Raw genomic sequence first — 14137 nt, 5'->3', positions numbered from 1 at the left:
GTTTATTATATTATTTGTTTTATAGATCTTGTTATAGCTTAGAAAACAGAACATTCTCCCCTTTTGACAACAACACTAACCATGACCATTTAAAGTCATGGAATAGCTCTGAGATAGAGATTGAAAGTCCTTGCAAACATCATAAAATTTGACATAATTATATGTGTCTTTCTGTGTATTTTTGTGTCTGTTCTCAAGTATAATTTGATATGTGCCCCTCTCAATGACTAACAGGAGTTTGCTCTGCCTCAACAGGAGCAGTATGAGCTGTACTGTGAAATGGGCTCCACCTTTCAGCTTTGTAAGATCTGTGCTGAAAATGACAAAGACGTGAAGATCGAACCCTGCGGTCACCTTATGTGCACTTCCTGTCTTACGGCCTGGCAGGTATTGTAATGAACCATACTGCATAAGCTCATTCGTAGTCTGTATATAGTCTGTATATATGTTCTGAAATTTGTGTAGTATGAAGGAGTTCACAAACTTTTTCATTGTGTTATGCAACCCTGTGTTGTGTAATGAGGAATAAATTCCCTTGTACCATTACACATGTTTATGGGACATCAGGGTTTATGCCAGAAAATTTACATTTTCATTTCTCCGTCCAGTTTTACAGAAAAACACCGAAACCTCACATGTAAGATCTGAACAATTTTAGCTCTTAAAAGAGGAATGAATGTGGTTTGAAGATTAATAAGCATCTGCAAATAAGTGAGAAAGGACTACTGGATAATAGAAGCAGCTTTCAGCCTCCAGTGCAACATACATGGTAGAAAAAAAACCCTCTGTCACTTCCTCCCTGTGTCCCTGCATCTGTCTTAATCAAATTTCCACATATCAGTCAATAGCGGAAGTGAAAACTGAGTGTGTGCTCAAAGTATATTCCAGTGTTTCCACATGTGTTTCTCAGTTTCTTGCTGTGTGCTATTACTTTATGTGTTCATTCCACAGCACACCGTCCTGCACTGCTGTCGTCATTGTGCTTGTAAACTCGTTTATGCAGCAGAAGCTGTGCCACCAAAGTGTGTTTGCAACTGCCTTCCCCTAATGAGTCATTTACATTGAGTCCAGAGACCCCCTCCCAAAGGCGTAGGAATGAGTTTAACATTGGGGGGGACACATATCGGAAACCTGACAGATCCGTTAATGGTTTATAATATTAAAATCATGTTTGTTATATTATTGTTTAAATTCAACCATGTTCACTTCTTATCATGTTCAAATCTTCCTCTCATGATCAACAAACTAAAATCACCTCACCCTTCATATAGCACCTACCTGCAACTCTGCAGTGCTGGCTCTCCCTGCATCACCCTCACCACTGTCAGTTCCCAGCTGAACTTCATCTGATCTCTAATATGTGGAGATGAATAAGGTATAGAAAAATACTGATGGGAAAGTCAAGAAAAACACAGACAGAGTAACTCCTTTCTAGATGTGGGAGATGTGTAACGTTACTCGTTTTCAAGTCACATGGGTTAAGTTAATAGAAAAATCATGTTCTTTTACAACCATCTTAAATACAGTTTTCAGTGTCAAATCGCTTTTGTCCGTTACGTTACTGGAAAATCCGCCATATTTTCGCCAGCCGACGTTGGCTAGTAACGTTAATAGTAACAACGTTACCTAGCAAGAGTGTACTAGTAGTTAGATGTTGAATCACAACATCAGCTTAACATCAACAAGTCTAACGTTAGACAGAAAATATAATTATCCTCCTGGACAAAATTATTACCAACTCACATTTGCTTTCTTTCTTTTCTTCCCCATAAAGAAATCTCTTAAACTGAGCTGCTGCTGTCTTTTCATCTTCACCTCTCTCTGACTTGTCCAGCCGACTCCCGCTTCCCAAACAGTCTGAGGGGGCGGGGGCGGGCTTGTGACAAGACGCTGTGTTGCTCTTTCAAAATAAAAGCAAGTGAGTAAAATAAAATGTTATTCTCCTGTTCTACTCGGAGAAATGCGCCTGTCTCCAATATTGGAGGGGACACGTCCCCTCCATCCCCCCCGGTTCCTACGCCCTTCCTTCCTCGCCAGCTCTGTCTTTCATAACCCCCACCACCACAGTGATGGCTCTCCTGACAAGTTCTGTACTGACCGTGATGGTATTGGTCTCTGGCAGGGACACACACATTCACTTTGCAGTACTGAACACAGGCCCAAAAACCTGTCTTGAAATCACGATTCATCTAAAAAGCAGATATATTAGGACTCATTTAATCATTTTCTTATTGGTGTTAAATATGTATGGAACTTTCTGCAGGTGAAACCTACAGCGTGTTTTTAGGGTGTCCAGATCCCAACAAACCAAATGTGGGACAAAGAAGTATGTTTGTGTGGGACACTGTGGGACATGTCACCAATTCTGATAAGAATTTATATATAATGTCTTATTATCTTTAAAAAAAACATTTCTACTCTTCCCCTTAGCTTGTAGCGTACTGAATTAGTCGCACACTGTTTTTGTGCAACCACATGACTTTTGTTTTCTCAGAGTCTAGATAATGAGCGGGGCTAGCTTACTACCACAGTACGCTGACCTGTAGGATTGAGAGTGCTGCCCAGTGTGTTAAATGCTAGTTATTTTAACTATTGTTATCTTATCATTGGCTGCTGTCTCCATTCTTTGTTGTAGCTGCTTTCCCCTTTTTCTGGTAGTTTCCATCATATTCAACCTAAATCCTGTTTAAGCGTAGCCAGCAAAAACGGTGACAGGTTAACCTGTACTTTATCCATCCATGCAGTTCGATTGACATCAAACACATCCATGTGATGACAGCCTTCTCTGCTTTTTTCACAGCCATCAGATAAAAACCAGATTGTAGGAAATCAGTCCTGCAGTGGTTTGGCTTTTGAAAACTACAGCCAATCAAAAAACATCAATTTAGACACCATCTCAATTTGTGGGATGCACATAAAGAGATAAAGCGCCTGTTCTCCCTACCTATAATCTATCCTATCTATAGGACAATGACTGCAGGTTTCATACATGAAGATGAATACACTTTGTTTTCAGTCAGCACTGTAATTGTTTACATTTATAATGAGCCTCTTGTTTGCTTTGCTTTAGTCGGAAGGATTGATGTCAAAAGGAGCAAACAATAAAATAGAGTTTAAACCTTTAAAACATATTCAAATTCAAGACTTTTTATGTTCCTTTATATATTTTGCTTACCAAAGTAATGTTGAGATGTGTTGAAGTGTCATGAAAGCACGGTCTCTTCCAGTGCCTTCTTACCCTTAACTGTGATTTCCTTTTTAATCTTGCAAAAAAGGAAATTCTGGTCTGAATTCCTAATGGGAAGTTGTTTCTAAAATACCTTTGGTCCCCAGAATATTTTCTGAAGTCAAGTTTCAGGGTCCTTTGCACGAAAAGTGTTGGAAAACCATGATTTAAGCTTTTCAGAAGATTTTTTGAGCACACACAATAGTTTTTGGTTTGCTGCTCTGTTCTTATGAGGTTCAGTTTCATGGTTACAAAGCCCAAAGCTTTTTATTGGGTGGCTTTACTATAAACATAGCTGTATGTTTAAAAGATGAAGCTAGTTGTTCCAGAGCTCGGTCCTGTGCCCTTTAAACAGCAGGATTCAGGAGCACTCATATCAACAGTGTTTGTTTCTCATACTTCCTGTTTTGACACCTCTACATGACCCTGCCTCCTATACAACCTCAATCAGTTACAATTTAGTGATGTATGTCAGTGTGTGTTTTTCCTCCACATTAGTGATACTGTGAGTCAGAGAGAGAGGGGAAACCCTTCTACCATGTGGCAGTGAGTAACTCATCATCAATCTGCTCATGTCATTGACTCAGTGGTGGTTCCCTGACTTTCCTCTTGCTCTGTATATTAGTCACCTGGGGTGGAACACACTGACAGCTGGCTGATGATCTGTGTCATTCCACATCCTGTTCTCTTTTGATCTCTGCAGAGTATGGGGGCACATGTGAGAGTTCCCTCATTCTAGCTTTTAGTTTTACCCTGAACCAATTCAGTGAGGACACAGACTGATTCACATGGGCTTTTCTGTCTCTAATCTTTACCAAATGGTAGGTTTCATTAGATGATAAGTTTTTGTGCAACTTACTAATAATTGTATCAAGAGTGTTGGCAAGTAGTAACTAGTTCTTTCCACAAACTACAAAGACAACTTTGTCCAGACTGATGCAAACTGTTGTTTTGCTTTTCTATTTCTTTTTTTCTAATGGGCATTTATTGGACACCTAGATGTACAGACTTTTTTTTAATTATTATTCCTCTGTGCTGTTTATCCAGAGGATTATGTTTTCAGGTTGTCTGTCCTATTCTTGTGAATGTGATATCTCAAATTATCTACAAATTTGGCATATACATAACCTTGGACCTAGACATCTAAAAAACATTCACTTCTCAACTACAGTCGTGGTCAAAAGTTTACATACACTTGTAAAGAACATGTATATCATGGCAGTCTGGAGTCCCAAAAATTTCTCACTTTTCTGTGCTGGAATGAGTGGAACACATACTACTTAGTCACAAAAACATTCATGAAGTTTGGTTGAATAATGAATTTACTATAGGTCTTCTGAAAATGAGACCAGATCTGCTGGCTCAAAAATATACAACAACTTGAACAATCAATTTTGGTGATTAAAGAAAGTTGTGTGAATTTGCTTTGTAGTATGGCCTCTTCTTCTGAATCATAATGATTGATAACTGCTTTTCTGGGCCCATTTTAATAGGGCTTGTTTGATACACCCATTAGACTCAGCCACAAACACTACAATGGGAAAGTCGTAAGAGCTGAAATCAGAATCAGAAACCGTTTTATTGCCAAGAAGGATTTTACACCAAAGAGGAATTTGTCTAGGTGAATAAGGTGCATACATTGAAGAAAATAGACAATAAACAAACAGTGACTATAATAAATATAAAAAAAATATATATATATATGAAAAAATATGAAATAAAAGATGTACAAATTCTGCATTAATGTAATGCAAAGATTTCAAGGGCGGTGATGGGTTTGAGTGCCAGAGTGCAAGAGTCAGTGTCAGTGTCAGTGGGGGTGGGGGTCCCGGGACTTGTTAAGGATCCCAACTGCAGAGGGGAAGAAACTGTTCATGTGGCGGGAGGTTTTGGTCCTGATGGACCGCAGCCTCCTGCCAGAGGGGAGAGTGTCAAAAAGACTATGATGGGGATGGGAGGGGTCGGCCACAATCCTACCTGCACGCCTCAGAGCCCTGGCGCTGTGCAGGTCCTGAAGGGATGGAAGGTTGCAGCCAATCACCTTCTCAGCGGAGCGAATGATGCGCTGCAGTCTGCTCTTGTCTTCAGCAGTGGCAGCAGCGCACCAGACGGTGATGGAGGAGTTGAGGATGGACTCGATGATGGCAGTGTAGAAGTGCACCATCATCGTCTTTGGCAGGTTGAACTTCTTCAGCTACCGCAGGAAGAACATCCTCTGTTGAGCTTTTTTGGTGAGGGATCTGATGTTCAGTTCCCATTTTAGGTCCTGGGAGATGATGGTGCCCAGGAAGCGGCAAGACCCCACAGAGTCGACTTGGGAGACACACAGGATGACAGGGGCGGGTGGGGCTGGGTTCTTTCTGAAGTCCACGATTATCTCCACTGTCTTTAGACCATTAAGCTCCAGGTTGTTCTGGCTGCACCAGGTCATCAGATGCTCAACCTCCCACCTGTAGGTGGACTCATCCCCGCCAGAGATGAGCCCAATGAGAGTGGTGTCATCCGCGAACTTCAGGAGTTTGACGGACTGCACTGCATGAAAAGTGAGATTTTCGGCACCGTAAACGCCCGGAAAATCTCCCTAATTTTCGGTAGTTATAGTCTGTCACTATTGGTCACCCTGGATCATTATAAATGTAAACCCCACCCCTATATATATATATATACATATATATATAAAATGTATTTATTTATTCATTCATTCATTCATTCATTCATTCATATGATATGCTATAAACTACACTATTATTACCATTCAGGACATGAATGAATTTATTGAGGAAAGGAAAATTTCAAAGACAGAGCTTTATTAGCAGAAACACAAACACACAACTATGTACAATTCTGCCCACACAACAAACGGGAAGCTCAGGAGAAGGCCTATCCTACAGCACCGTGAAGTGTCTAGATAGATCGATAGATAGATAGATAGATAGATAGATAGATAGATAGATACTTTACAAGTGTCCAGTAGCATACAAAATACAAGACATACATAACAAATTAACAGTAGCTACAGCAAACAGTAAACAGTGCAAATGGAGTGGAGTGGAAGTGAAACAGTGCAGTCTGCCGCCTCGGAGCTGGAGGTAACAGGCAGCATTCTGTCCGGATCTGGTCCATTTTGCAGACGTCTGTGGTGCGTTCACGTTGCCCTGTACTTGGGATTGCCTCTAATCTCGACTGCAGCAAGGCAGAGCTCGGTCTTACTGTCTTACAGGCAGCTGGAAAACAATTAAAGGAGAGTGGTATTAACAAAAAACGTAAGTCACAGTAAAATTAAACAAGGGAGGAACAGGAACAAAACAGTAAAAGTTACTTACACACAATGGCGTCACTATCAGCGTCATGTAAATCTGGACTTGCGGACATAGCTCCGAGCAAATAGGCCACGGCCTCGTTATGAGACGAGGTCAGTCTGTGAAAAAAAAATGAACGGTTAAGATCGGTGTCTATTAACGTATCAGTTTCCTTATACAGCAGAATGAAAGCATATTCTTTAAATCTTACCCTTGCTCCGGTTCGTAACGCTGTCCGGGCTGAAGAGAAACTCACGCAGCGCTTTCCGGCCCCGTCGGGGTCTTTGTGTTTGCTGTCGGTCTCACAGCTCCACACAGGCTTTACTCGTCAGGTTAGCTTGTCGCTAGCTTGCTAGCAAAGTCCATGCAAAAGCACTGCTAGCCGCTTGGTCAGAAGCTAACTTAAACTCCTCTCTGTCGTCTTGTGCCGAGTAGTCCACTCGAACGGACAGAACCCATCACCAATAACGTTTTTATAAGAGTCCTGGTTGAACACTTTCACTCAAACTGGCGTAGATATTAACTAAAAAGTTTGTGTTTCCACTTTACAGTAACCTGCATCACTCGTCTTCTTTCGCTCGTCACTCTCACGCAGCTCCGCCCACTTCCCCTTTCCCTTTTTCATGCAGTGCTGGTGACTGGAGGTGCAACCGTTGGTGTACAGCGAGAAGAGCAGGGGAGAAAGAACGCAGCCTTGGGGGGATCCGGTGCTGATGGTCTGAGATTCAGAGACATGATTTCCCAGCTTCATGCGCTGCTTCCTGTCAGACAGGAAGTCTTTGATCCACCTGCAGGTGGAGTCAGGCACATGGAGCTGGGAGAGCTTGTCCTGTAGCAGAGCCGGGAGGATAGTGTTGAAGGCAGAGATGAAGTACACAAACAGGATCCTGGCATATGTTCCTGGGGAGTCCAGATGCTGGAGGGTGTAGTGCAGGGCCATGTTTACTGCATCGTCTACAGACCTGTTGGCTCTGTAGGCGAACTGCAGTGGGTCCAGGAGTGGGTTGGTTAGGGATTTGAGGTGGGACAGCACAAGGTGCTCAAACGACTTCATGACCACAGAGGTCAGGGCGATGGGTCTGTAGTCATTAAGACCTGTGGTCCTTGGTTTTTTGGGGACAGGGATGATGGTGGAGACTTTGAAGCAGGCTGGCACATGACATATCTCCAGTGAGGTGTTGAAGATGTCCGTGAACACTGGAGACAGCTGGTCAGCGCAGTGCTTCAGAGTGGATGGAGAGACAGAGTCTGGTCCGGCTGCTTTGCGGGGGTTCTGTCTCTTGAAGAGCTTGTTGATGTCCTTCTCCTGCAGGCAGAGAGTCGTGGTTGAGGAGGGGAGGGACCAAGAGGTGTGAAGTGGAGAGGCCCAGGGTCCTGTTGGGCTGGGGCTGGGGGTGGGGGTGGGGGGGTTGGTGAGATGGGAGAGGGTGTCGCAGGGGATGGTATCAGGACTGTCCCTTTGTCTCTCAAAGCGACAGTAGAACTCGTTCAGTTCATTTGCAAGTCGCAGGTCGTTGACAGAGTGGGGGGGTTTAGGTCTGTAGTTTGTGATCTGTCTGAGCCCCTTCCAGACAGACCCAGAGTCGTTAGCTGAGAACTGGTGTTGGAGTTTCTCAGAGTACTGTTGTTTAGCTTCCCTCACCGCCTTGCTAAAGCTGTCCTTCGACCTCTTAAACCTGTCCCTGTCCCCACTCCTGAACGCGTCCTCCTTTTGCATCCTAAGCTGTCTGAGTTTGGCTGTGAACCAGGGTTTGTCATTGTTATAACTCACCCTGCTGTGTGATGGGATACAGCAGTCTTCACAGAAGCTGATGTATGACGTCACAGCCTCTGTATACTCATCCAGACTGTTGGTGGCAGTCCTAAAAACATCCCAGTCTGTACAGTCCAAACACGCCTGCAGGTTCCCCACAGCTTCACTAGTCCACTGCTTTGACGTCCTCACAACAGATTTGCAGAGCTTTAGTTTCTGCCTGTATGAGGGAATCAGATGGACCATGACGTGGTCGGAGAGGCCCAGTGCAGCGCAGGGGACGCCGTGATATGCACCGCTGACTGTGGTGTAGCAGTGGTCCAGAATATTGGGCCTCATTCATGAACCGTTCTTACGAACAAATTTGTTCTTAAGTCCCACTTACGAAGATTTTACGAAGATTGTGGCATTCATGATTTTATTCTTATCCAGGATTTATTCTTAGGTAAGAACAAATCCTATGAACAATCAGGAGTACTCTTACGCACATTTCAGTGCCGACATGTTGGCATGGTTGTGTTTTCTTCTCTTGTGCAGTTCAATAAAATACAATATTACAGTGATAATTCTGTCATATTTATTTATTTATTCATTTCATATTTTTGGTAATTTACAGAGAATTTTAAATTTCAAAATAAATTAAATGTGTCAATGATTTAACATTAATCAAGTAAATTGGAAACCATGCCATCAATTAGTAACCATTCGATAAACGTACAACTTATCTGCGACTCAAATAACTACCTACTGAACGTGGTCTCCCGGTTCCCAGGAGGGGCACACGACTCCTATATTTTCCAAAACCTGCTGCGCTCCAACTGATTTATTTTTTGCTTTTGGCTTTTTGTTGCTGTTTGCTCTGTACATCGGCATCAGTGTCTACACGGCCCTGCAGTTTCTTTTATGGGCATTAATGGGCGGTTACCTATGCTAATCCTATGTTAATTAGACTCACCTTGCACGCGCTCTCAATTTACGAGGAGGTGGCATTCATCAATGTAGGAACACAGCTGCGAACAATTCTGAGGCTTACGAACGCGTTGATGAATCTGACGTAGGGTTTTCTTAAGGAACCTCTTAAGAACAACTTAAGAAAGAATCTAAGAAGATTCTTAAGAAGATATTGGTGAATGAGGCCCAATGTTCTCTCTGGTCGGGCAATTAATGAACTGTTTGAATTTGGGTAGTTCATGGCTGAGGTTACTTTTGTTGAAGTCACCAGGTACAATCACCAAAGAGTCCGGGTTAGTCCGCTCCATACTCGGTATCTGGTCGGCTAGCATGCGCTGTGCCTCCTGCACATTAGCATGCGGTGGGATGTAAACACCGACCAGAATGAATGAAACAAACTCACGGGGGGAGTAGAAGGGTTTGCAGTTAATGAAGAATGCTTCCAGATGATGTGAGCAGTGCTGTAGTATCACTGTCACGTCATTACACCAGCCACTGTTGATGTAAAAACAGATACCTCCACCTTTCGTTTTACCGGAAAGTTCTGTGTCGTGATCCGCTCTGAAGAGTTGGAAGCCTGTCAGCTGCAGCGCAGAGTCCGGTATCGATCCGCAGAGCCATGTCTCCGTAAAACACAAAACAGAAGATGAAGAAAAGTCTTTGTTTTTCCCCACCAGCAGCTGAAGCTCATCTAGTTTGTTGCACAATGAGCGCACATTGGAGAGAAATATTCCTGGTAGCGGTGTGCGATGTCCGCGCTGACGGAGACGTACGAGCGCACTAGAACGTTTCCCTCTCCTCCGGCGTTTCACTGCGTGAGGAAAGGTGAGCACACCTTTGACCAGTGTGTCCAATAATTCAACGGATGGGAGGAGAAAAGTGGGGAATAAGTCCACTGGAGTGGTTGCCCTTATGGTCACAAGTTTTTCTCTACTGAAAGAGCACCGGGTATCCAGGCAAAAAGTTAAATTAACAAACAAAACAAGACAAAACAATGCGCACCAACACACCGTGGCTGCCGTCCGTGGCGCCATCTTGATGACCGCATTACTGATTTACATTAGATTTGAACAAGTCAGAAAAGTCTCTTGCAGCCATTTCAAAGGTCCCAGACTCAACTGTACAAACAACTGTTTGTAGGTATAAAGTGCATGGGACAGTTGTGTCACTGCCACGATCAGGAAGAAAACACAAACTATCACCTGCTGCTGAGAGAAAACTGGTCAGGGAGGTCAAGAGTCAACCAAAAACCACCAAAAAGCAAGTCTGCAATGAATTAGAAGCTGCTGGAAGACAGGTGTCAGTGTCCACAGTCAAGTGTGTTTTACATCAACATGGGCTGAGAGGCTGCTGTGCAAGAAAGAAGCTCTTGATCCAGACGAGGCACCTTAAAGCTCAGCTGAAGTTTCCTGCTGATCACATGGACAAAGAAAAAACCTTCAGGAGGAAAACTCTGTGGTCAGAGGAAACAAAAACTGAGTTGTTTGGCCACAATAAGCAGCAATATGTTTGGAGGAGAGAAGGTGAGGCCTTTAACCCCAAGAACACCAAACCTACTGTCAGGCATGGTGCTGGTAGTATTTTGCTGTGGGGCTGTTTTGCTGCCAGAGGATCTGCTGCTCTAAAGAAAGTAAATGGAATAATGAAGAAGGAGGATTCTCTCCAAATTCTTCAGGAAAACCTAAAATCATCAGTCAGAAGATTGGGTCTTTGGTGCAGGTGGGTGTTCCAACAGGACAATGATCCCAAACACACATCAGAAGTGGTAAAGGAATGGATCAATCAGGCTAGAATAGAGGTTTTGGAACGGCCTTCCTAAAGTCCTGAGTTGAACCTATTGAGAACCTGTGGACTGTGCTTAAGGAAAATAGTTCTAGCCAGGAAGCTGTAGAGGAGTGGTTAAAAAATTTACCAGATGACTACCAGAAGCTTATGGGTGGCTATCAAAAGCACCTAATTGAGGTAAAACTGGTAAAGGGACATTTAACCAAATATTAGAATTACTGTATGTATAGTTTTGATCCAGCAGATTTGTTCTAATTTTCAGAAGACCTATAATAAATTCATTACTGAACCAAACTTCATGAATGTTTTTGTGACAAAGTAGTTTGTGTTCCACTCATTACGTCACAGAAACATGAGAGCTGTAGAAATCATTGGAAATCAAGATTGCCATGATATACATGTTCTTTACAAGTGGAACTAACCATATGGCCACCACAAATGCAACTTTGTTCTCTGTAAATATTGTCTGCCTTTGATTTAGGCTCCTGTGTCTGTGGCGAGAGATGCACTGAAAACCACTCTTATTTATGACCCCTGTTTGACAAGGGTTGCCATGTGGAATATGTACATGTGGCCAATGAATGTTGTAAAGTTGCAAAACAGTTTTCGGTGGAGAGGATCTACACAAGCATGTATCCAGTCAACTTTGCCAGAGTTCTTTCATGAATGCAGGGAAGAGAGATATGGTAGTAGTGAAGCACATAACCTTAACCATGTGTATCCCAGCTGTATGCAGCATCAAGTCTTCCTGCTAGTCCAAGTGATTCCTTATGTTCCCAAAACTCCAGCAACAAAACCCTGGTCAGCAGATCATTAGATTTGGAAATGTCTGTGGGTAAAAATTTTTACCGCCGCACCTGTGTCTGTCTTTGTGTGTGTGTGTGTGTGTGTGTGTGTGTGCATGAATATCCTGTTTCATGCAACTCTTTCCCTTATCTGTTCCAGGAATCAGATGGTCAGGGTTGTCCGTTCTGTCGGTGTGAGATCAAAGGCACAGAGCCCATAATTGTGGATCCCTTTGACCCACGAAATGAGGGCACCAAGTGCTTCTTCCTGGACCAGCACAGCTGCCCCTTGCTGGAGCTGGATGATGAGGAAGACAGAGAGGACTGCCTGGTCATGAGTGGACTGGCAAACATCAGGAAGGTAAAGATTTGCAGGACCAACTGGTAGTTGATCTGTTTATCGGTAGGTGAAATGGCTTAAGAAATCTAATTTGCCATTTCTTTAGGTTGTTCATAATACTCTTAGTAAAGTGTGGTTGAACATTTAAGGCTATGTTCAGACAGCAAGCAAATCTGATTTCCAGATCTAGATGTTGCCAACATATATGAATGGGTTGCTATGGTAACAAACATATGCATCAGTAACTCAATACGCTCACACTGTCAAGTCGTGGATTGCTCAGCCATGACTTCACAGATTGTGTTCTCCATGTTGTCATCCATATCGTTCTATATTAACGGCCAGAGCATCCATACTGAGATGCACCTGTCAAAATCTGATTTAAATCACATTTCAAAACACCTCCAAATGTGGGTTGGAAAAAATCGTATGGATCTAGATATGCCAAAAGTAGATTTGGGCTGGTTGTCTGAACAAAGCCTTAGAGCAGCTCTCAAGTGACCACATGATTAATCACATCATATGTATGCTCAGACAGGAATAACCAATCAGAGGTGAGGATTTATCCTGCGTCAACCTAATTTCTCATGTCATTCTGCATGCTTTTGCAGGGATTTTAAGGTTTAGCAAATGATGAATCTTTATTTTCTCCAGGAACAGTTAATAGTAATAATAATAATAATAATAATAATAATAATAATAATAATAATACATTTATTTTATATAGCCCTTTTCATGGTACACAAAGACACTTTACAGGTTAAAAAGCAGAATAATAAAAACAACACAATAAAAATACAAAGAGAGACAATTACACATTAAAAGCAGTTTTATAAAGGTGAGTTTTGGTGAGTGTTTTGAAGGTAGTGAGGTCTGTACAGTCTCTGATGTGTGTGGGAAGGGAGTTCCAGAGGGAGGGGGCAGCTACTGAGAAGGCTCTGTCGCACCAGGTTCGGTGCTTGGTCCTGTGTGGTGGAGTGAGGAAGTTTGCGTTGGAGGAGCGGATGGTGCGGGACGGGTTGTGGCGGTGGAGCAGGTCGTCGAGGTAGGGGGGGCCTGGTTGTGGAGGGCTTGGCGAGTGAGGAGGAGTATTTTGAACTGAATCCATCGTGGGATAGGGAGCCAGTGGAGTTTCTGGAGGATGGGGGTGATATGGTCAAGGGTGCGGGTGAGGGTGAGCAAGCGAGCAGCAGAGTTCTGGACATATTGGAGTTTATTTAGGAATTTGGATGGTGTGCCATAGAGGATGCTGTTGCAGTAGTAAATTCATTGTCTATATCTATATATATATATCTATATATGTATAGATATATATATATATATATATATAGATATATATATATATATACGTGGGGACACAGCTTAAAGAAATAATTTATTTTTCTCTCAGCACTGTGCTGAGCGCCAGAACTCGCCAATGGTGTCTCCCAGCTCTTCACCTGTCAGCCAACACAGAAAGGGTCATGGTGGAGACCTCAGCCACTGTGTCCAGCACCTTGGCCTTCCCCCGGTCCCACCACGACTTGACCTCATCCAGAAAGGCGCCATTCGCTCCCCATCTGTCAGTCCCACTGCCTCCCCCAAGGTCAGTCACATCATTCCTCTGATATAAAGAAAAATGGTCACCTGTCTTTTCCTGTAAATAATCATTAAAGTTAAGGTACTGTAGACTGTCATATAACATTTAAAACTAATTTTATGTAAATGTAAAGTTCAGGAAGTGCTTTACAGTTACAAGGCACAAGGTAATTTATTGGTCATTAAGCAAGACAGGGTTGCATAATGATGAACAATAGTCCTCCTCACACAAACATAGAACATATAAGTATACAGTAAAGTTATCTAAAACAATTTTTTGAATTTGTGGCAGAGTGAATGTAAACAGCAGCAACAAGATGGTGATGATAATATGGTCAGTATCTTCATATTAAACGTTTGACATCAGCTAAACACTGTCCATCCACTTTGACTGTGTGTTTATATCAATGATGCTTGGTG

The 14137-nt window shown here is 42.8% G+C and overlaps 1 protein-coding gene across 4 annotated transcripts in view; it reads left to right on the top strand.

Annotated features, from left to right (window-relative positions):
• cblb (Cbl proto-oncogene B, E3 ubiquitin protein ligase) overlaps nt 1-14137 on the top strand; it is a 204297-nt gene that overhangs the window by 122302 nt on the left and 67858 nt on the right. For all 4 annotated transcript variants that reach the window (XM_084374290.1, XM_084374292.1, XM_084374291.1 and 1 more), the window contains 3 exons: nt 256-387; nt 11960-12160; nt 13530-13724. In XM_084374290.1, the coding sequence (XP_084230416.1) occupies nt 256-387; nt 11960-12160; nt 13530-13724 (528 nt within the window). The remainder of the gene's footprint in view (nt 1-255; nt 388-11959; nt 12161-13529; nt 13725-14137) is intronic.

The sequence above is a fragment of the Pagrus pagrus genome (genome assembly GCF_965226575.1).
Source record: "Pagrus pagrus genome assembly, chromosome: 14".
NCBI lineage: Eukaryota > Metazoa > Chordata > Actinopteri > Spariformes > Sparidae > Pagrus > Pagrus pagrus.
Note: the sequence above shows the minus strand (reverse complement) of the source record. Positions and strands in the feature narration are given on the sequence as shown.